Genomic DNA, 23,821 nt, shown 5'->3' with positions numbered 1-23,821 from the left:
CTGCTTCTTTGAAAGGCAGCATAATTTTCTTTTCTGAATTTCAAGACACTTCCCATGACTGTCTTGCCCAGTGGGTCTGGGGGGTTTGGGTTGCCAACAGATCCTTATGCAGAGGCTTTGCTGAGCATTGTATGTAAGCCACTGAAATCAGCTGTAATCTCTTCACTGTGTAAAATGAAACAAGGACAAAAACCCTTGAATATCTAAAACTAAGTCACACAAGTAACCAAGGGCAATGTAGGATAAGCAAACTTTGACTTAACTCCAGATGAACGTAACAAAAGTTTGCATGCTTTCATTTTTCCTTTGGACTGCACAAGTGAGTTGAACAGCCTAAAGGAACAGGATTTCTCTTGAGATTCTGCTGCTGCTCACTACATGCAAACAACTATTCAGCACTTTTCTTTCCCCTAACTAGAAATTTAAAGAAAAAGAAACAGGAGAAACCGGAAAATAAGCAAAAACTCTTGTGTAGTAAATGATTTAATTAGAAGCAAATGTCTGGAGGAACCATGAAAGATTCCTGACTAAATGGTGTTATGCAATCTAAGTAAGAACTTCAATATTCATGAAGATAAGTAGCTAAATTCAACTTTCTTAAATAAGTTATTAAATGTTGATTCTTCAGCTAGTAAAAAAAAAAGAATTAAGTAGTTTCTGATCAGAGTAGACCAAAATGATCACATTCATACCCACGAAAATGTTTGTCTTGCTAAAGAAGTCACCAGGTAATATAACATTAACCCAGCATTCTCCCAAGTTTTGCAACATAACTCAGAGAGAGAACTCACTTGGGTTTTTGCCAAATATATAAAATTTTAAGTGAAGAATCACCACGGGTACTTTGTGAGCAGTTTAACCCAATCTAAATCCACAGCAAGTGCAGGTCATCTAGAAAAATGAACACGCCAAGAGTGGATACAGGTAACTGCTCAGTCACAGAGGCACTGGCACGAGCCAGAGCCCAGAAGTCAGTGAGATCATTGAGTGACTTTCAGTAGCTGAGTGCCCCCATCAGCTTAGGACACCCCCAAAATGGTGCCCCGAGTTCCACACAGAAAGCTGGTAAAAATTCCAGATTCAAACCAGAAAGCCCCAGAAAACAGTAACATTTCAAACAGTTGCAGAGTAAAGTTGCTAAAATTCCTTAGAAAAATCTAAGAGATGTATTAATGAAAATTAATATCAAAAAGCCATTGGCCTGAACCCACTGCAATAATTCTTTATGCTAAAGTTTTATTTAACACTGTTTTGTAAGTGTCAATAGTTATGACATGAATGACTCTGATGTTAAAAAACTCTAGACTATCAAAATATAGTTAGTTTGTAAATGTTTTGGAACAAAGATGATCTTTTCAGCTGTGTTTACATATCATCTAGTACAGAGAGAGGCTGGACTGTGACTATAATTACAGTTGATGGAACTATAAAAATAATACAAATCTCTCTCCTCATACAGAGGCAGTACTGACCTGCCTTTGATTCCAGTTAGGAAAGCTCTTAGGCATCAAATTAAACTCCTTAAATAAAACCAAAGCCTCCAGCAGATGGATTATTTCCAGTGCATCCAAATATTTCTTAAGCTATAATACTCTAAATTTCACATAATTTAGGCTTTGGGAAAAAAAAAAAAAGGCAAAAATTGGGTCAAACCAGTCCTTTAACTCTACTTTTATAAGACAGTCTTAAATTCTGGTTTTGCCCCCTGTATTCTATGAAAGCCTCCCAAACTTATGTCATCTGCAAATTTAATAAACATATTATCTATTCTACCTTCCAGATGAAATGAAAGGAAGACAGTGACTCGATGCAGTTTCCTGGGGAATCTCAGCACACAACTAAATCTTACCTTTTGAGAGTGAACCATTGACAGCTACTCTAAGAACAAGTTCTGCCATGTGAGTTTACCTTATTCTTTAGCTTTCTGCTAAGAATGTTATTCAGAAAAGTGGTATTGAAGTCAAAATACATATCTTGCTGAAAATAGTCGAGAAATCTGGAATACTTCACCAAAAGTATCTGTTTGTTGTGTACCCAATTTTATTGAAGAAGGAAAGGTGTATCATTTTTCTAGAAGTGTTTTTCAGTGCTGTTCCCAAGTTGGAAGAAGGGCAGTTATGCTTATTTGTTAGGAAAACAAATGTACCACGATGATAGTGAATACTGAAACAGGCTGCCCAGGGAGGCTGTGGGAACTCTCGCTGTGGAAATGGTCAGTACCCGACTAGACACAGTCCTGAGTAACTGTTGCAGACATATTTGAAGTAGGGGGGTGGACTAGATGACCTCTGCAGGCCCTTTCCAAACTAAAATAAGATTTTTCTACTCATTTAGATAGCAGTAAAAGTTGAATTTGAAGTGTCACTGTATATCTCAATATATTCCTGTTCTTCATGTTTGTGTCTCTAAGCAGTCATTTGCAGTGTAAATGTGTGACTATTTTACATTTCTGAGGTTTCATCTTCTGACTTTTGGGGCTGGAATACCCTCAGATATGTTTCTCTTAGTTGTATTAACTTACAGTAGATGCAGGTATGTCTATTATAGAAATGTCAGGCTAGGCACAAAATTCATACCCTCATGATCACTGCATTTGTTTTTCTCTGCCATTTGCTATTCTGTGTGAGGTGTAGCACAGTAGGAACAACACTGCTGTGTCTATTCCCAACATGCCCTCTAAACCAATGGGCAAGGGCTGAATATACTCCTCTGATGCTATTATTGGGATGAATGTTACAGGAGCAAATAAGAGTATAAGGAGGTATTTACCTCCATATGGTGTTTAAAAATCTGGTGGCTGTAATTTCTTTCAGTGTGGAAATTACATAATATCAGTGTATGTCAAGAATCTGTTTCTCAAAAATGAGTATGCTGGAAGTTTCTCCTAAACATGACTTAGGTTGATACTCCAGGCCAGCACTGAAATCCCAGACAGGCAGAGGCCAAAGAACAGCTTTTTGTGCAGGTTGAGGGGTTTCCATGAGGTGAGATGTAGAGAAAAATAAAGAGCTTCTCCACATCCTATTCCTTATTTTTATTGACATTCTACTGAAGGTATGACCTTGAGCAGCCATGACCACCCATTAACCCTCTTCCTCTCCTTCCACTGTCTGCCTCAGTATTGGTCTCTTAAGATTTTCCTTCCATGCTTTTGCTTCAATTTTGTTTAGTCTTCTTAAGTCAGACATTTCCAAATATTTTCTCATTCAGATCCTGAGAGATGTTTATCATCAGGCTTTCAGTTCAATATACATTCAATATTCATTCCTACAAGGAGTCTTGAAACAAGATTTCAGTAAATCAGAGAGGAAGTAGGTTATTTTTCACTTATTTCATCAACTTGCTTGGCATTTCTGATTTCAAGAAAATTGAAACAAATAACTGTGAAAAGCAAAAGAAACCTCTTAATCCATCTTCTGATATTATAAGAACTGAAATACCCTTAAAGAACACTTCTGCCAGTTGGCTGTCTCCACTTTGTTTTCACTTCAGGGTGATTTAGTGGCAGGATTGTTTGCGGAAGGTTCAAGAGGACTTGATTTTTCTGTTAAGGAATTGTCATGGTTTAACCCAGCAGGTAGCTAAACAACACACATCTGATTGCTGTAGAATTCAGGGGTTGAGATAAAGACAGTTTAACAGGACAGAAAAGGAACAATGATAAAAGAATTAGAATACACAAAACAAGTGATGCACAATGCAATTGTTCACCACCCCCCAAGTGATGCCCGGCCAGTTCCCAAGCAGCAGCCCCCTGGCCAGCTTTCCCTGCAGTTTATACACTCAGGATGGTCCCACATGGTCTGGAATATCCCTTGGGTCAGCTGGGATCACCCTGCCTCCTCGCTGGCAGGGTGGTGAGGGAAGCTGAGGAGTCCTTGACTTGTAAACACTGCTGAGCACCAACCAAAATATCAGTGTGTTACCCACATTATTCTCATCCTAAATCCAAAATACAGCACTGTACCAGCTACTAAGAAAATTAAATCTATCACAGCTAAGACCAGGACAGGACTACAGGGAAAAAACCAAACTGAAAGACACTTAGGATTTCTGTCTTGAAAGTTCCCATTAACTTGACACAGAAGCTTTTTCTAAGTTCATTCTTTCAAATCTCTTTCTTTCCATTTTGCCTCCCATCCTCTTCCACCCAAATTTCATCTTTCTTCCAAATTCCTTTGCTGTATCTTAGGCATTCCATCTCCCCCTCTAAGCACTCCCTTAATTTCCCAGCTCTCAGCTTCACCCATGTCCCCAAACTGCATTTTTCTCATGCTGCCACTGTTCTTCCTCCCCATTTAGAAACATTTTGTATAATTTACAATGCCAGTTTGCATTCTCATCAGACAATTCATTAACTCTATTTTCTAGTGAACTACACTAAGTTGGGGTAATTGGCACTTATAGATCCATCATTATGTAGCCCTGACACATTAATGTACAATACCAATAAAAACATATCTGCAAACATTGAATAGAAATAATGTCTAGTTTTAAAAGGAAGGGTTAAGCTAAAAATGTAAAGTAGGAAACATCCACTGTATTTAGAAAAGATTTCATCTACTGCCTCCTCTTTCCTGTCAGCAAAGTCAGAGTGGAATGGAAGAGACCTCAAGTAAGGAATAGCAGCAGCCAGGATCCAGCCTGGCTCAATCTGTTCTGGCAGGGATTTGATGGATCAGCTCTGGATAGGTCTAACTCCCAATTAAACTCAGCTGCTAACAGCTGAGAAGCCATTAAAGGGAATATATAAACTGCAGCTAAGTATGATGGTGACATGTTTTGTTTCTAGCTTGTTAAACCAGTAATTGTTATTGCAAGTAGCTGTCATTCCCACAGCATTGGCTTCTTGTTGACAATGAAGAAAACTCATTTGTTTTATAGTGTGAAGCTTAATTTACTTCATGGTTGGTTTCCTTCTCTGTCTGTCAATCCCAGACCTCTGAGAAAGAACTGCAGTGAGTTTTATGACAAGCAGAAAGAGCTGTACCTAAACAGCCAGTACAAAAACTATTGTTTCTTACTGATGAAGGGGTTTTTGAAAGGCACATAGGATCAAAAACTCCATTTTGAATCATATTAGCCAAGATTGCCCGTCATTGCCTACACCCAGATTGGCTAGTGATCTGTGTTTTGTACGTAGCAATCCCTTTGGTTTGTATGGTTTTTAATTAAATTTGACAACTCCAGAAGAAATTAACTCTGCAAAGTTGATTATCTGTTGGCCTTTAGCCATTTGTGTCTCCAACAGCCAACTGTTCATACCACCAGTCAAGAACATGGTTATAACCACATCAGGAGTGTATGAAAGAGAGAGATCCATTATTACCTTATGGAAATGCAAATGAAACCTTTATAGTACAGATGCAATTTATGTAGAAAAAACGTCTTGTTGGCATTCAGGTTATTCTGTTCAGGAAACATTTCTGCAGACCTAAAGAAGGTTTCTGTAAGCTGTGTCATCCCTAGGAGGGTTTGGCCATACAACAAACCTTTCCTGAGGTGGTTAATATTCAAAACCATGTTACCTTAACATAGTCAGGCTACATCTGTCTGTACAGAATGACACCAGAAGTGCAGTTTCTGAAAGCTGGGGAAAAAACTTGAGTAGTACAAAAATCCTTTGATGGCAACTGTACTGTCCTGTACCAAAGCAAAAGTTCCTCCAGTAGCTGTGAGAAGGCACATACTGCAGCATGAGGGCATTTCCCTACAGGGAGCTACAGAAGAAGGCCCTGTAAACAAAGTCCATGGTTGAGAAGGGTGTTTTTTGAAGCCTGGTTTAAGATTCAGTGGAAGCACCATGTACTGTGCTGAGTTCTGCAGAGATACATTAAAATGGGGAGTTTTTTTCAGGTACCCAGTTTGAACAGGCCTTGAACAGACTGGCTAAGCCTTCCTGAACACAAAGATAAAAATCTAACTAAATCCAGAGCTATGCAACTGAAGACTCCAGCCAGCAGGAGCTGCTGCAGAAGCCACTAAGAGGCCCGAGGCACAGGAAAGAGGAGCAAGACCAAAGCTCCATCACACAGATGAGGGGCTAAGAGAACTCAGTGGTTATTCCTGCCCTGTCTGCCACATTCTTTGTGTACATGGCAAGAGACCCATGAAGGCTGGGGCCAGTGAGAAGCTGCAGCAGTAACCTGGTTGGGGACCTTCAGGCATTCAGACCTTTGAAGCACTGTCTGTTCCACACTGCTCTTCAGCTTCCTTCTCTTAGTTTCCTCTGACCTGCCCTGTTCTCATGACTCACACTGCCCTTCAAATACTTCATTTTTGTGTTACTTCAACACATTCTAAACAAATCCAATTAGAAGATGACAGATGAAATTAATGCATCCCTCATTAACACAGTATCATTTATTCATCTTGTGTTGTTCCTTGCTTTTACACTTTCTCTGTCATCTGTCATTGTCAAAAAGCATTCTTGCTTACTTGTCTAATTAGGCTAACTCTGTGTTAGGAGAGCATCCAGCATGAGGAGATCTCCTTTTTTCCAAACCTCTAAGCCCCACCACAAGAAACACCATTAACAACAAAAGCAGGCCCACAAACACTCAGTAGGCTGTTGGTGTCATCCCTTACATCATCCCACTACAGGCTTTTATCTCACATCAAAGTTTGGGTCTAACACCTGGCTGTCCTCCCCTGGCTCTCAGATCCCTGTGCAGTCCAGCCACAGCCCCTTTGGAGTTCAATCTGCCAGCACTCTTTCAAACTGTTGCACTCTGCATAACACATGTTCTTCACCCCCCATCACTCAGAGAATATGTGACTCCACACAGCTCCTGTTCTGCTGGCTGGTATCACACACATTAAACCCCAGCTGCTGTAACAGGGATGGAACTGATGGAGTTTGCCTCTTGGCTTTAGTGGCCCCATGAGGGAAACAGCTCCCTGCCTGTGACTGCCTGCTCTCCCTTTGGCAGACAGGAAATATCACACCCAAAATACACATCCTAGTTTTCACCTTAGGTCTAATAAATCTAAAACTTTCAAAAATGGGCGTAGAAACTATAAGCACTGGCAGAGTTCTCTGTGTCTGCTGACTTTCAGATACTAAATAAACAGTGTCTGGATTTTGGCAACTGGCAGCATGCAAGGGAACAGATAGCAAGCCACTTGTCATGAATAATCTTATCTTTCTTTTTTTTTCTTTTATCCTTTTCTCGTGTCTTGAACTTTAAACATCTTATGGGAAGATAATGGCATTTTGAGATTAACTATACTTTTAAGTATTTAACTTCTTTGTTAGTTATCATAGCTAGTTGAATTCACTAAAAACAAATACTGTAAACTCACTCATATGCTGAGTTTCATCTCTGTGCAGCTGTGACAGAGTGAAGCTTAAATTACTCATATTTGAACCCAACAGATCCTATAGTGCATTTTACAAGCACAGCACAGAAATATCTATTGATATACCAAGCAACTGTGGTTGCAAATAGAGCAGCTATTTAAGCATATAAAATGTAGCAATCTTGTCTAAATACCACAAGAAATAATATAATTTGGATTTTGGCCAGGATTTCCTCTCCCCTCCATCTCCAACTATAAGAAGCTCTTAAGTGATCCCCAGAAATCAAGAGCTTTGGTTTTGCATATCCCTCCCAGACTACACTGCTTGTTAGTTCTAGGTACAGTTAAGGATTCGAAAGGCCAAGTACACATTTTGAGCCTCCCTTGAAGTATTTTGTACTGCTAAGAATGCTGGGAATTTCTGACAAGAGATCTAAGAAAGACATAAACTTTACTTTTCAGTTTAGTTCTTTTTTTTAAAGAAGTCAAAATTTGGCACTGTATCTTGAATTATTTGTGCTTTCCAATATCTTGTAATCTTCCTTCACTTTGACACATCTCCATTCCAGGAAGGAAAAATCCACCCTTTGAAAGAGATAGTTTCCTAGAAGGTTACACACTTACCACATCCATGATCTGCATGAGGCTGAGAGTGAAGTAGACAGTGAGTGGCTGGGAATCATTTGCAACTGGTCGCTCCAGAGGGTTGTAATTTTTCAGCAGCTCCTTGTAAAGCTTCCTTTGGAACTCTCCTTGTAGGGACTCTTTGGGCACAGAAGTAAATAGATAAATAATTGGGATTCTATATCAGAAAAAGTTGTGACATATGCTTTTTTACTGCTATAAGATATTATGTATCCATTATTACACCTGCTGCATTCCCAGGAAAATGCCACTGTATTTCACACAGTTCATTAGCTACTACTATAAAATCCAACTCACAAACGCATCGCTCTGTTCATCCCAGCCTGTAAGGTGGATTGCCTCTGATAATTTCTTGATTGGCCAGGAGTGATAAATTTTATATGCTAGTGATGCTTCCTCAACATACACACCCTTCGGTCCAGCAGCAAGAAGTGATGAGGAGGAAACACACTACCTGTGATCTGACACCTGTCCTGGCACAGCTCTACCAGAGCAGCAGAGCGGGGATACGGCAGAGGGCATCAGCAAGACAATGGGAGAAAAATGGCCACAGGTTAGACCCAGCCCTGCTCTCAGGCTGCTCCAGACCGAGAACTCTTTGGGGCAAGTACTGTCCACTTTGTTCTCTGTTCATGCAGCTATGAATGAAGCAGAGTACGGGGTTCCTGACAGAGATGAGAGGTGCATTAATTGACATGGTAATATTCAGGGATTTCTATCTGTTTTACGCTTCAAATCCAATCTTTACTCTGCCGTTTTTCTGTGAAGGGAGAGGGAGCAGGTCCACATGAATGGAGCACAGTAGACGAGGGACAGAGGCATTTTCGAATGAAATGAAATCTGATGCAGGATAGGAACAGGTCCTCTAGATGCGAGCCCTCCTTGTCCCACTCCAGACGGACTTCTCTCTTCCCGATCTTCTAGTCCTGAGCCTAGAGCCGCAGCCTCTGCCCTGGAGCAGCCACCATTTAAGTTCCCTGACGGAGTTCTCTCCCCATCCCCATCGCTTCTGCCCGTCTCCCGTGTCCTTCCCGGCCGGTCCCAGCCCTCGCAAGCCCCAGTGCTGCCGGGGACGGGGGCGCAGCGCAGAGAGGCTGAAGGGACGGCGCGGCCGGAGACCCGCCGTGCGCGGGCAACCGGCGTGTCCCGCTGCCCCTGCCGTGCCCGCTTGCCCCTTTGCCGTGCCCGCTGTCCCTGCCAGTGCCCGCCTGCCCTGCCGTGCCCGCTGTCCCTGCCGCCCCGCCCGCTGCCTCCCGGCGCTGCCCGCGGGGCCGGCGCCTCTCACTCACCGCGCGGACGATCCCCCCGCCGCCAGCAGCCACAGCCCCAAGCGCCGGGAGGCCCATCCGGGAGCGCCGGGCGCCGCGGGGACGGACGGACACGGCGACAGCCAGCCGCGGCTTCTCCGCGCCGGATCCGGCCCTCTGGGAGCCGCCGGGAGCCCGCGCACCTCCGGCCAACCGGCCACCTTCCTGCCGCCCGCACGCGCTCGCCCTTACGGCGCCGGCGGGCCGGCGAAGCGGAGCGGAGCGCAGGGATGCTGACGGAACCCGCCTCCGCGCCTGCTCCCGCCGGCGGCTCCCGCCCGCCCCTAATATCCTCCAGCGACCCCGCGCCGGAGGGAAGGGAGAGCGGAGCCGCTCGCAGGCGGCTACGGGCAGCAGGAACGATGCGGAGCGGTGGCGATGGGCCCCGGCATTCATAGAGAGCGACAGAGGGGCCCGCCCCTTCCTGCTGGGCAAAGCCGCGCCCGCCCGCCCTCCCGAGCCCCGCCGGGGACGGGCGCCCGCAGCGGCACGCGGGGAGCCGAGGCTGGGAGGCAAGAGGGAAGGGGAGGGAAAGGGGAGCCGGCACAGGAGCACACCCTGTCCGCGCCATGGCCCAAAAGCCACGGGGCATCAGGGCCCCCAGGGCCACGGAGCTGTCCCCCAGCTCCCCTGCCCTCCTCGGCACAGGTGCTCGGTCATTCTCCTTCGCCACCGGCAGCGGCTGCTGCTGTGGAAGGCGTGGATTAGCCCAAAGGGCAGCAGGGTGAGTGCCCCGGGTAGGATATCCACTGCCAGGGGCGAGGGGAAGGCAGCCGGGGTGGGCACCCAGGGCAGTCTCTGCTGGCCTCAGCCAGCAGCTTGGCTTAGGTCACATTTGGGGCAGGACGGTGATGGCCAAAATTATGTTGCACACACAGCTGTTAAATCCCCAGCAGATGCAGGGCTGTGGGCTCAGGTGCTGGATCTTTTGTCTGGATAAGGGGAGAACAGCCATGGCCATGGGGCATCGTGTTTAGTGCTTGACAAACACATGACAGAAAAAATGATGCCTGAGCTCTTGCCTGGTGTGGGTATAATGCATCAGAGTTGGAAAGCTGGCCTAGAAAATGCAATGCATTTTGTTGATTGTCTGGTTCCCATTTGCAACTCTAAGCACATTTTTGAGACCACGCATGGGTTCTTTCAGTCAAAATCCCTGTCCTTCAAATCCAGTTGGTGCATTAAATGAATGTCCAAGGCAGCTGCACTTCAGGAGGAATGGTTTTGAAGTGTGTCCTCGCTTGCAAGGGGTAACTAAATGCTTGTTTTTCAAATAACAATTAAATAGCAGTTTGTTAGTCCATGCTAATTCTCAGCTTTAAAAATCCAGGTTGTCTGTTTTGGTTCAAGCAGTGACCTAATTTATGTAGCTATTGTTTAAGTATTTTTAAATGTTTAGCAAAAAAACAGATGAAACTGGGGTCAACCTGAGTAGCCCAGCACATTGGTACATCATATGTTCCTGGTGTAACACACAGGAGGACTGAAACATTCCCCTTTTCCAATGAACCAACATGCCAAACAACTTTACCCAGGGGTAGTGGAAGCCAGGAAATGGCAAAGGTAACTCTCCAAAAGCCAAGTCATAGCTGATGTTTTTTAATTTGTGGTGGGTATTTTTTTCAGTGAGATCTTGACCTTTTTGGACCAGCTACTAGACAAGGACAAGTTGCTAGGGGAGCTCTGTATTATTTGCAGAAAAAAAGAGTGTTATTACTCATTTGTACTTCAACCTTCCCATGGCAGTGCTCTCAGTACCTGGATTTTTGCCTCGTTTCATTTTGGAAAGGAAACTAATTTTCTTTCCTCCTACTCCTGCTACCCACTGCTGTTTTGGCACAGGTGCCCCAGATATTTTTGGGTGTACAGTAAACAGCAGGAATTGTTCAGGCAAGAAATCTGGAGACGAAATCTACAGTTCATGGCTGACCCCTGCTGTTGGCTCTTTTTTCTGCTTTACACGTTGCTTTGTTGACAACTGCCTCACCCCGGTGATGAAGGCACGGCAGAGGTGGGCACAGGCCAAGGTCTTCGGGGCTCTGTTACGGGACTCAAAAGGCAGATCCTTCAGGGGATGGTGCTGAAGCACCAAATTCCAGTAGTATAAGCGTGGAAAAAATAATTTGTAACTATTTCTTTGATAAATTTTGATTTAGTTTTGGTTCTGGCAGTCTCGTTTGCTTTTGTTGTTAGCAAATTGACTTTTATAAGCACTTCAGAAATTCTTGTCTTTTAATAACAATCAGTACCCTTGCTCCTTGATTAAACTGTGTTCAGTCAGGTGCATTCCTGCTACAGGTTTTACCCTTTCTAGTCAGAGATTTTGGTGTGAATGCACACAAATGGCAGGAAGAGGTCGTATCTGCTTTCAGCATCATCCTGGCTAATAAAAGTGAATTTTACAAGTATTTATGAGGGTTGCTTGTGTAGACACTAGCAAAGAAAGATTAGCAAAAACTATACGGAAGTCCTCTAAAATATATCCTTTACAAAAGGCAAACATCTTCACTCAAGTGCTATTTTGGGTCTATTTTGAGTCTGAGGCACAGAGCTATCAGAGAAACAGCTATAGGATTCTGAATTAATGTGTGTATAGAAAAGACCCTCGTCATAAAAACCATGTTTGTTTATACCCAAATATTATCTTCCTAGTTATTTATCTTCCTACTTATTATCCTAGTTATTTATAAGGTTAATCCCATACATTGATCAGTAAAAAGAGCCAAGGGCTGAAGGGACTCCAGAATGACTCGTGCAGTCATTACAAGATGCTGCAGTTGTCCAGGGGTTATAATATCCTGCAATTGTGAGGAATATCCTCTTTTTCTCTTTGCACAGATTTACAGAAGACTAAAATCTTGCATCTTCCTAATGAAGAAGATGATAAGATAGCCCCGAGATTCGGCTGATAGTGAATAAGTGACCATCTTATACTGTGTGTTATGTGCATCTACAGTGACTGCACACTTGCTGACTTTGTTCTAATTATTGTGCCACTGCCATGACCTGGCACTCCCACAGCAGAAGAAAATCTGCTTCTCTTTCTTCTTAGAGAAGAAGGTAGAATAGGCTAGGATTTTAAATGGTGTCTTCGAGCATATGTTAGAAGCCCACATTTATTTGAATGTTATTTTAATTAAATTTCCTCTTTATTTGTTAGCTTTTTGTTACTTGCAGGTAGCCCTAGTAATTACATCTCACGTTATTCATTATTTTCTGTTGTTTATTTTGCACAACAAGTAGTCTCAGTGATGGAGTGTGCATATGTGATGAGCTTTTTCTGCAAAATGTCCTGAAACAAAATATTCTTTCTTCCTTGCGAGAGGTAGCAGGTAGTTTTGATGCTGAGTTTTCTATTGAAGGATGAATTAGTGATCTGAAATCTGGTTAATTTTGTGACTAAACTTTATATTCGATACACCCACACTTGAACAGAGGTTCGCAAAGACAAGCTCTTCCCAAATTCTTAGTTCCTACACCAGTCTGTGATTTCCAGAAAATGATCCATTCCCCAGATGATCTTCTGTTGGGAAGGATAAAGAAGAGCACAGACTATTCTGCTGTTGAAAAATAATAAAGCTGCTGCCCTCTCAGTTTGTAAAAAGTAATTACAGAGAGAACGTTTCTGAACAGTGCTCAGATGTGAAGAATGAGGATTTGTAAAATTTGCCTAATGACTGTGTAACTGTGTAACTAATGAATAGGGCCTGTGGTCATTTGTATAATGCAAACATCTTTCAAAGTTCATTCTTGTCTTCTACTACCATTAGCAGACACAGTGTGAGCATATTAAACTGCAGTGGCAACACCACTGTGTTACTGTCAATGAAAAAGCTCAAATGGAATAACTACAGAGATTTCTCAGCATATCTACCCCACAGGTGCTTTTCTCTGTCCAAAGAAATATCACAGGTTTTCATTGACATCATGCTTAGCACGTTTACACTTTTCTGTATAAGGAATTATTGTTCCTCTCATTTTAGCCTCTGTCAGGCCCTTCTGAATCATTTTGTAATTCCAAGGCTTGGAATTCGTTTCTCACTCATACAATTCACATCACAGTGTCACTTTGTCATCTTTTTGGATGAGTGTGAACAACACAAAGTTGACAAAACAGCTTTTCTTCACCCTGGTTGGTTTTAAATAACTACATAATTTAGGGTTCACAGAAGCTAATTAAAGTTGACAGGAAATCTGCATTTTAGGCCTACAGCTTTAACAGATTCTCTTCTATAAGCATCTGAAGATCAACCTTATTTATCTTGTCCTAAAGCAACAAACTAGAAATTTGCTGAAAAAATTACCATCTGCTGCAATTTAAATAGCTAACATGAATTCCACAAAAAATGGTCATTTGGTCTGTGAGGACCATTCCAGTAAGGCCACTGACCATAAAGCCTGGTTTAAACCCTGTCAAAGACAGAATGTTGTATCAAAGCTGAGGCAAATGCATTTAAATTTTGGGCTCATAGTTGAGACAGGAGATAGGGGACAGGTCAGTCTTGCAAAGCCAGATCTCTACTGACAAGATTTCTAAAAAGAAAAGTAGCCAGGGTGCACTTGTCTGCTAGAGAATGCCAAATTTTGGCCTCCAGAATCCTAATGGTTGAGTTTCAGTTCACCAAATACATACATTTTTAATACGGCTACGGGGAGAAAGAATTTTTCATTTTTTTTCAGGTCTCTGCATTTTGTCTTGGAATGCATGGATTGCGCATTTACAACTGCATGTCTTACCTTGCATAAAACCAGCATTCCCTAATATTCCTTCCCAGCTCCTCCTGCAAAGTCTTGGTATCACTCCTAAAGCAAATCAGTCCAGTTCTTGTATGATTTATTTTAACTAGATGCTGGTGAAGGTGAAGTTGACATTTTTCAGGCATGTGCAGCAACAAACATCATGTATCATCTTGTGTTTTAAATGAGATCTGGTCCTTTCTCTAGCACAGTGCACTGAGAGCAGCAGCAGAAGACTACAAAGGGGCAAATGCCAGTGACTCACTGGAGATGGGAGAGGAATTCATGGCTCTGGGCACTGCAGAGTGGCAGCCTGACATGGCTCAGTGAGAAATGCTGTTTGTCTCCAGCCAGGTGGTGACAGTCCTTCATGGAAAGTGTTGCAAATGGGAGCATCCAGAGAATGGAAACAAAAATGAATGATTTTTATTGTCAGAATACAGCATGTTTGGAGGCTGTGAATCCTTCAGAGACTGGGAGATTTTTCAAAATGAGGTTCCTTAACTGGACTCAGAGGAACTCTCAAGGCAGCTACAAGGTTGTTTCACTGATGAAGAGCTGTGGACCTCCCAGAGGAGGAACCAAAACTATTTTAAATATAGGTTTTATTGGAAAATTCACTACAAATAATTCAAAACTCTAGATGTAATCTGTTTTATCTGGATCCTTTAGATAGAGAAATGCAGGCTTCAGAACTGCTTGTCTGGAGCACCGAAGGAGGTGGGTTATGGTTTTGCCACGTTCAGGAATGCAGGCCACGTTTTTCCGCATGGGAAGCACAGCATGGAGCAGCCCGTGCTCTGCTTCCCAACCATGGCAAATGTGAGCAGCAGACAGCTCCTGCTGGCTCCTGGGCTTACAGAAATGGCCAAGTGTGTGGGAGGAGTGGATCCCTCTTCCAGCTGGACAGCTGACGTTATTGTTTGTGACAAAGCGAGTGGGACTTTTCCCTCCTCATTCCTGGTGTCGAAGCCCATCCTGTCTACTTGTTCCATCAGCTGCAAAGCCAGAGCTGGGGGTGGGTGCTGATGCCTTAAGCCCCTAATGTTTTTTTTATTTTTCTAATATTTGTAAGACTTGTAAATTTTATAAGTAGTGGAAGTAGATTTTAAAAGCAGCAATCCCCCCCCCCTTTGTCCCTTGTCCCTTTCCCTTTCTCTAGCACCCTTGTTTACACATTCCTTAACCCTCTTACCCCATTCTATGCTCCCTATATCAATCCTACTCCTGAATACAGCAGAGATGTTTAGTCTTTTGTCAAGGCAAGGCCTAGATTGTTGGCAGAACAGCATATCAGGGCCTAAACCACAGAATACGGTCAAGAATTAGGTAACTATGTACCCTTTGTACTCTGATGAAGAGGAAGGTGGGATGAACAGGGGGTCCCAAAACCCCCAGACCCATTTCTCAGGGGGTGGACCCCGGGGCAGACCAGAGTAAAGGCCACAGGGTGGACACATCTGGGATTGGATAGATGGCATTATAAAATGTAACATCTCAGGCAGGGCCTGGGCGGGTCTTGTAACATCTTTAGCCTTGGCAAAATAAACCCTTTCTTATCTCACCCCTAATTAACTGCTCTGGAGATTTTTTTCAGCACTTAAATTCCAGGGCAACAGTGCTGAGTGTGAGCAGCAGCCCTCAGGAAGCAGAGTTGCACCCTGGCCCTTGTCAGTGCAGGGACAAAGCCCTGGGCATCAGCTCCCTGCCCGCCCGGGACTAACACAGCCCTTGTGGAGCAGCCTCAGAGCTGGGCTGGTCCCCAGGGTGGGGATGCTGCATTCCTGGGAAGGAATGTCTTGTAATCACATCTTTAAGTAGATACAGCAAATATAGCCCTCAGCCATATGTGACTCAGCCCAGCACTGAAGAACCTGACAGAGTAAATGACTGACTAATGGTCCCAGCCCAGATATCTGGAGGAACCATTTTATGAGCGAGCTGGGTGAGGGCAATCACAATAGACACGTGCACAGAGGAAAGAGTTTTCCAGTAAAAACCTGCCTTTAATTTTAGGGATAGTTAGCTCTTAAAATAAAATTTGTTTTCCAGTATCATCAAAAAGGTTTTTGCTAGTCACGAGTGAATGCCAATTGCTTTCAGTGTATTTTTCTTGAACTAGATTTAAAAGACAACAGATAGTTCATAAATCTATTATGGACAATTTTTTCTAAAGCTTCTTCTTATTATGACAGAGAGGATGAAAAAAAGGAGAATGGGGGCATAGAGAGAGGAAGGAACTGCCTGTTTTTTTCAGAGATTTTAATTAGGTAGCAGGAGTTTTCAAGCTTGGATAAGCTTTCAGGTATTTACTTAAGCATCTCTTTTGCAGGAGGAATTTTAGACCACTGATTGTTTGAATAACTAATTATAAGTTAAAAGATATGATAAAAATAAAGACCTGACTTATAATTTGCCTTCTTATCTTCTTATGTTCAGAGATAAACTTGCTTCACACAGCTCTAGGACTTTGTTCTTCTGCATGTTTTGCTAGGGCAGGTATAAGAAGCCAAATCCTTCATTTCGTAGCTGTGGTGGTCTGGAGTTTGAACCATTTGGTAGGTTATTAGAGCATGAAAAAATTATTATGGTTACCTGAGCCAGGCAAATAAATAAACTGACAGAAGCTTATTGGAAACTTTCTATTATTTTCCCATTTTGAGTTCATGTTTAATCAGAGCTGTTTGGATACCCAGGCTCCTTTTAATGAAACTAAATTTTCTGAGATTTGTTTATTTCTGCTCTATACATAGAACTTGCAACTAACTAAAGCAGTGTTCCTGCTTTTTCTAATTTACATAAATGAACTTAATTTTTAATTGAACCTATTACTCCTATTAAATCCTCTGGGATGCCTAAATCAAAATGCCGTGGGTCTCCTTATAGGCTGTAATTCAAGGCTATCTTTTTATCATGGTCAAAATTGTTATTCTGGATTCCCACTTAATTATGAAGATAATGCAATGTGGCAGGTCTGAGGCAACAGTGACATTGCTCATGCCAAGCTGCAAGGATGGCTTGTGAGTGGCTGAGATGGCTTGAATGTTTTAAGTAATAATTTAATTTATCAGTTTGCTGATGGATTGTCCGTGCTACTGATTTTTATAACCCAAACATTTCAGTGTTTTCATAATGATGATCAGAAGATAGAAAATATTAATAATTGTACAGTTTTCAAAAGCACTGCAGTGATTTAGAGCCTATATAATGCTTTTTAAAGAGATTCTGATCACCTGGGAGCTTGAATCTTATGAGAACCAAATGAGTTTATGTGCCTAAGAGAGGGTTTTCTGAGCAGGCAGCAGCATTTTATTCATAGGAATAAATAATAAATTGCCAGAATGTATTTGAAATTTTTACCCTACCATTTGCAATTTTAAAAGTTTAAATATTGTGCAACAAGCTCATTTAAACTGTTGATTTTCAAAGCTGTGAACGTCCAAGTCCAGAAATCCCCAGTTAAAGATGTTAAAGGGCCCCAGTTTCCCCCATTTCTCTGCAGAATGCAGCTCAGCTGAACCTGCTGGCCAGAAAGCAGGCACAGGTGGCTCTGCTTGCTCGGGGTGTTCTGTGACACGGGGCTGCTCCCTGATCTCAGCGGGCTCCTGGGAATTCACTGCTGGGCAGCTTGGCTGTCCCACCTCCTCCCTCATGCTGACCTGCTTCCGAGTTGGTTCTCTCCAGGAAATTGTTCTGGCTCATTAACAGGTTCGAAGCTGCTCTAGGTTTTCTCCTGCTTCTTTTTTTCACTCCCGTGTAGCAGTTTGTTTGGTTTGTGCATTACATTGCCGGATTCAGCCCCAAATCCCAGTTTTATTGTATCATTTTGCTAGTTTCTAGGAGGAGTTTTAGGCAGCATTCCTTTGAGGAGAAGGAGGAAATAGTGTTGTTCTGTGGAAGTACCCAGGTGATAAAGAGCAGGATGCTGATGGATTTCCCACTGACTGGGTTTTAGGATTAAGGACAGGAACAGGAGAGAGAAAAGTGCTCTCTTGAGAGTATTGACTCTATTAGAGTGGTAGCTCTCTTTTAATTTTTTTTCCTCTTTTTGTATTGAACTGTTGTCTTCTTAGCCAATATGGCTTCCCTTTAGTGGAAGCAATATCTGAATTTTTTATTAAATCTCAGTATGATGTTTGTTTTCTTATGAAAGTAACTAATTGCAGAACTGCTGATTTGTTTGGGGTTTTTTTCTCATTTATTAATGGTGTCTGGGCATTCGGAGAGCATCTTGATGGTGTTAGCACACATTCAGGTTAATTATTTAAGAAATGTATTCCTATAATTCATCACCCACTGAGGATTATTGAGATATTTTCAATGCATCCAATTTCTTCCACAGGGACTGCATAGAGCATGAAGAAAATGAGAATATCCTTGTCAAATTGATGGGGCTGAGACACAGAGCAAGTTAGAAGATGACAGCCAGGTAAGTTTTTGAATTTCTCTCTTTGAACACCTTGCTAGAGCCACATGAATCTAGAGAGTCTTCTTTTAGGAAAATTCCATTAAATTAAAATAAAATAGGACTAAAATGAAGTATGGTAAAATATTCAGCAGAGCTTCTGCTTCATTGCTTTAATGATGAGGAGCTATTGAAAGGACCCCAGATTTGTTGGAAGCTGTGGTATTAACCTGAGAGCTCCCCAGTTTCATTCAGGTGCCTGTGGAAAACTCAGAGGGGGCTCTGTGAAGAGCAGTACGTGGGTGGAGCACCACCCAAGGCAGAGTGGTGAAGAGATACTGGGAATGCAGGCAGGACTTAAAGGTGTTCCTCTCTCTCCATTTGTACCTTATGGGAATGGATTCAAAATTCATTAGGAAAAATGAGTATGATTGTTTAAATTAGTGCTTGTATGCTGGTGGAATTGAGGCCTAGGGACAAGGCATGTTTCTGTGTGTGACATAAGCTGTCACAGTCAAAGGAAATAATCATGGAATCATGGAATATCTTGAGCTGGAGGGTTCCACAACAATCACTGAGTCCAGCTCCTGGCCCTGCACAGAACAACCTCAAAGGTCACACCATGTGCCTGAGAGTATTGTTCAAACACTCCTGGAATTCTGTCAGGCTGGTGCTGTGACCACTTCCCTGGGGGATCTGTTCAGTGCCCAAGCATCCTGTGTGAAGGATGGCATTGCCAAGGTAGTGTTATTTCAAACTGCAGGTTATCCCATATACAATCATTTTCCTGACTTTTCTGAGTGACTCCTGTAAGGTTTTTAGGCATCCAGGACAGAGTATTCCCCTTCCTGAATGCTGTTTGTAAGACAGATCAAAGAACCTGTTCTTACAATAGATTAAAAACCCATTACTGTCTTCAAAACCAATTCTTGTCCCCTGGGAGAAGGAAGATTCCTACATGATAAGTTGATTTTGTTTTTTGATTTATAATACAGTGTTATTTATAAAAGTTCTTGAAGTGAATCACTGAATTCTGAACTTTGAATCTCTCTGCAAATAGCAGCAATGAAACTTGCCTTAAGTGTAAATGAGCAGCAATTTAAATATTAACTATCAGTTGATATTTCACATTGCTTCCCACATACCCATTTATAAAACAGTCAAGCTGCAAGCTTTGTATAAATAGCATTTACTTACTGCCATGCTTTAATTGAAAGCTTGGTGTTTGAGGATGGTTAATCTGGGGAAGTGGGAACTAGTAATGACTGCTACTACTTGCTGTGTCATAGCTTTGCTGTGTAGTCTTGAGAGATGACTAAAATTAATGGTGTGCAGTTTCCTCTGACTTGAATTGTTATAATCCCTATCCAACAGAGATATTGTAAACCTGATAATTATTTTATCATACAACAAAGTTGTACTGGCATGGGTACACATCACTAGAGTGCAGCAAGAACATGTTTACAAACAGTCCTTCACCTTCTGGGAATTTAAAACCATCAGGTTCAGTAGTGGGTGAATTAAAGATGATGGGTAACCAAAACCCATTAATAAAGTACTTTAATTGCCTTGAGTGAAGGAAAAAAACATAGAAAGAAAGACTATTACTTGTCTGGGACATTGTTTTGCAGTGGTTTTCTGTCAATACCAAACTGGGAGTTCAAACTGGTCACAGTTTGTGGGAACCAGACCATTGCATTACTTGTTGTTGTTTGCACTTTCTCTTTTTCTTTCTTGCACGAATTCCATTCAAGTCTCCCATGACTTTTTTTTTTTAACTTATGCACAGACGAGGGAAAATTCGGGATTTGGGTGGTAGTAGATTGTCACAAGAAACCTTAGTGTGAGTACAAACTGCTCTATGGGGTGTTGGGTAACAGCAGAACTGAAACCACAGTCACAGAAAGGTATCTATGTATTGGATTAATACATTCACAGAGTCACAGAATATTCTGAGTTGGAAGGGACTCCCAAGGATCATTGAGTCCATGTCTTGAGTGAATGGCCTGTACAGGGCATTTGGCAGTTCTAGGTCATTAGACCTTGGCAGTTCTAGCACTGAGCTAATCAGGGTCAATCTGACACACCCCACATGAGCAAAGCATTTAAAATATGTCTTGTACTCATGTGCAAACCAGGTTCATCATGCATGAAACTGCAGATTTGTTTAAATGCAAAATATAAGATGTATTGTAGACGCCTCATATGAATATGTATAGACACTTCAGTATTAACTACTACAGGCTTCTGTGAGTGAGAGTATAAATAACACCTGAGGTTGTTTATCATTTTCAATTAGTCATGACACATGGTCTTGGGCTAAACAGACCCTGAGAGCCAGACCCTCTGCTGCTGTTCCTCCAGGCCTTTCCTTGTTTCTCTGACTGCTTGTGAAGCAAAAAGCTCTCAAATGAGCATTGCTGGGCATTTTATTTATTTGTTCTTCTACTTCTGAATGACTATTAAAATATCTTCTTAGTGAAAATCTTGTTGTTCTATTCTTAATACCATAATATTCTATTGCCCTTGGCAGATGCAAGCACAGATAATTGTCTTGTTGTAGGACAGATGACCCCATTCCTGTCCCTGTTGTTTAAATCTTGCCTCGAATCCTCGGTTGTTCCCCTCTCAGCTCGGTGAGCACTGTTTCCAGGACCAAAGACAAGCAGCAAGAGCTTCACAGTCAACATGAAATGTATGAGGTTCTTTGGTCTCTGCTTGGGCTTAGATCTTTTCTGTCTTATTTACGGAGGTTTTCCTCCTTTAGTTTGCTTTATTGGGAGCTAAGCTGTAGTAATAGAGGGGGAGGAGGGCTTCTTACCCTGATGTGGTGTTTGCCATGTGAAGTTCCTGCCCATTTGTGTCAGACAGTCCCAGCCTATCCCCAGCAGATCACAAGGAGACTCACTCTGAATTGAATATCTGGCTTTACCTTTGAAATAGATTTGTTTTAACAAGTGCTGCCCATAAGGCATAATCCTGTGACTTATTGAAATAATCTGTATGACTTTCCTGGGTGCTTCCTACCTGCTGAAATCCAGTTCTTGCAGACATGCACCTGCCTGCCTTTGCCTGACAGGAATAGTGACATCAAGTGGCAGTGGGGCCTCAGGGACAGAATAATACTCAATTCCCTTCACACTTTTTCCTCATGATTTTTTTTTAAATTTGACATTGTGTGGGAGTTACCACAGCCTGGACAACCTAATAAAGGTAAAAATCTAGGGAGTTTAGAGAAATAAAGGGAATGGGCCCAAACTAGCCCAAAATCTATCTGTAGATTCAGGATTCCATCACTGTGCTCTGTCTCATGGTGTCAGTATTGGATTTTCTTCATCTCCCCTCACTCTGGATAATGGAGGTACATTACTAAAATAAACACTGATAATATTATACCATTCATTTCTTGTTTCATTAGTCCATGATAACTGGAAATCCAAAATTTTAAGTAATGGTTGAGATTTTGCCATTACTGAAAGGTCTTTCCCAACCTAAATGATTGTATGATTCTAAGATACCAGGAGGCCATACCAGAGACCAGCAGTCCCTTTTGTTTTGCAATATAAAACATTATACATGCAAAGAGGAAAGCAAGCAGTGTCTGCTGTGAGCTGCCACGTTCATTTTAGGGAGATTAATCTCACAAAGGAAAGCATATGTGGAACTGGGTCACAGCACTTCACATGTTCAAGCTTGTGTAAGATACAAAGTGATCAATCCCCATAAGATCTTTGTAAAGTGAACAAGGTTTATTATTTATAGTAGTAAACAGGCTGGCATTTATCTTTTCAAAGCATGGCAGTAGCATAAAATATGTTTTAACTTTTGTTGTTTTCAGTTATTTGCATTTTAAAAGCTCTACTTTGAGTCGTTATACCTTTCTTGAGTTTCATGATTTATATAATAAGATACTTGCATGTACTGAAATGACAATTCTCAAAGCCAGCGAAGAATAAAAGCGTGGCACAGCGTGGAAATTCAGTGTTATAATATGAAGGCATATATATTCTAATATGCAATTATTGCACCTTTTTAAGTTATTCTTAATGGAGATAGCAAGATCACAAAGCCCCCCTAGCAGAGTGGATGCCCTACCTCACAGTCCTGATACCATCAGGAAATGTAGCACAAGAGTGAGACAGCACAGTCAGCGAAATTTGTCTTCCTTTATAGTCTAATTCAACTTCAATCACATAGAAGGGGAGCCTGTTTAGTGCAGTGGTGTTAGAAAATGAGCTTTAGCAGAAGCTGAAGTCAGGTTTAATGAAAATAACTGTTTGGAGTATGTGCAGCAGTGCATGATGTGTTTTATTTTAATTCCTGTCACTCTACAAGAAGCAATTTTCCTTTCTCCTTTCTCACCAGCAATTCCTACTCATCCTCTCATTCAGTTTGGGCTTTTTGTTTTATGACAATTACTGCTTCAGTTTTCTCCTTAAATTGATCCTGGTTAGGTATACATCTTTAATGCTCTGCTGAGCTAAGAGCATTTTTCACTGCTCTATGCCAGCAGAAGTCATGGCTCTGCCACATATTTTGTAACGTTGAGGCTATTTATTGAGATAATCCTTGCATGGACTGAGAGCAGCTTTTTGTGTTAGGCCCAGAGCTTCATCTGGTGATAACTGTTCAGGTTATCCTGTGGTGCTTCAGCCAAAGTCAACCTTGGAGGGGGAGGAAATGCTGGATAAGGAGCTTCTTCTGCAAGTCTGCAGCAGCTCCTGGGATGACCAGTGTGAAATGCTGCATGTTGCTCTTTGAGCTTTACTTGATTTAAGATCTAATGCTTTAGAAGTACTGCCCCCAATTTTTTTTCTGGATTTGGGAGCTGTTTTGGGAGTTTTTCATGCTTTGTGTTGACCAAAGTTCTGCTGACAGAAAAGGTAGCAGAGAGCTTTGGTCCCAAGCACCATTCCCTGTGCATTGTCCAAAGGAGCATCACAATCACCCTCAGAGTATTTTACTTAATTAATCATCTGCCTTTATTGAGATTTTACAGAGTGATACCTTTAGCATATTTTTTTGCTTTTGTCAGAGTACTGTTAAATACTTTTTAGTATTTAACTAGTATTGTTTAGCATTACTAGTATTGTAATAGCGTTGTTAAATACTTCCAGCCCCATCTCGGTGGTATTGCGGCATCTGTGGATCACACAGGTACATTTAGCATCGTCCTTCACTCGCCAAGAGTAACAGTGACACCCTGTGGCAAATTCAGTAGAGGCCTTGCACTGAATTTCCTGGTTTTCTTTCAAATTTGCCTCCGAATTTCTTACACCGTGGGGAGTATCACAGGAGGATCCCTCCTCTGCACATCAGTTCATCAGGGGGTCATCAGTTTGTCATTTGTCTCTCATTATACGTTTCCATTATTGGAATACATGTCTAATGAGCACTTTAATTCTAAGATACAGAGAACACTCTG

At 42.0% G+C, this 23,821-nt stretch overlaps 2 protein-coding genes across 4 annotated transcripts in view; one reads left to right on the top strand and one right to left on the bottom strand.

Moving 5' to 3' along the window:
- The window catches only part of CHRNA7 (cholinergic receptor nicotinic alpha 7 subunit), a 36,046-nt gene extending 27,986 nt beyond the window's left edge, over nt 1-8,060 (bottom strand). The window contains exon 1 of the mRNA XM_008927120.3: nt 7,927-8,060. Coding sequence (XP_008925368.1) covers nt 7,927-7,944 — 18 coding nt within the window. The 5' untranslated portion in view covers nt 7,945-8,060. The remainder of the gene's footprint in view (nt 1-7,926) is intronic.
- A 10,270-nt stretch (nt 8,061-18,330) lies between these two features.
- Nucleotides 18,331-23,821, top strand: part of MYO1E (myosin IE) — a 110,916-nt gene continuing 105,425 nt past the window's right edge. For all 3 annotated transcript variants that reach the window (XR_001920282.2, XM_018069830.2, XM_018069831.2), the window contains exon 1: nt 18,331-18,420. The gene's annotated coding sequence lies outside the window, so the exon portion shown is untranslated. The remainder of the gene's footprint in view (nt 18,421-23,821) is intronic.

This window comes from Manacus vitellinus, unplaced genomic scaffold (genome assembly GCF_001715985.3).
Source record: "Manacus vitellinus isolate BGI_N305 unplaced genomic scaffold, ASM171598v3 scaffold_16_pilon, whole genome shotgun sequence".
Classification (NCBI taxonomy): domain Eukaryota; kingdom Metazoa; phylum Chordata; class Aves; order Passeriformes; family Pipridae; genus Manacus; species Manacus vitellinus.
Note: the sequence above shows the minus strand (reverse complement) of the source record. Positions and strands in the feature narration are given on the sequence as shown.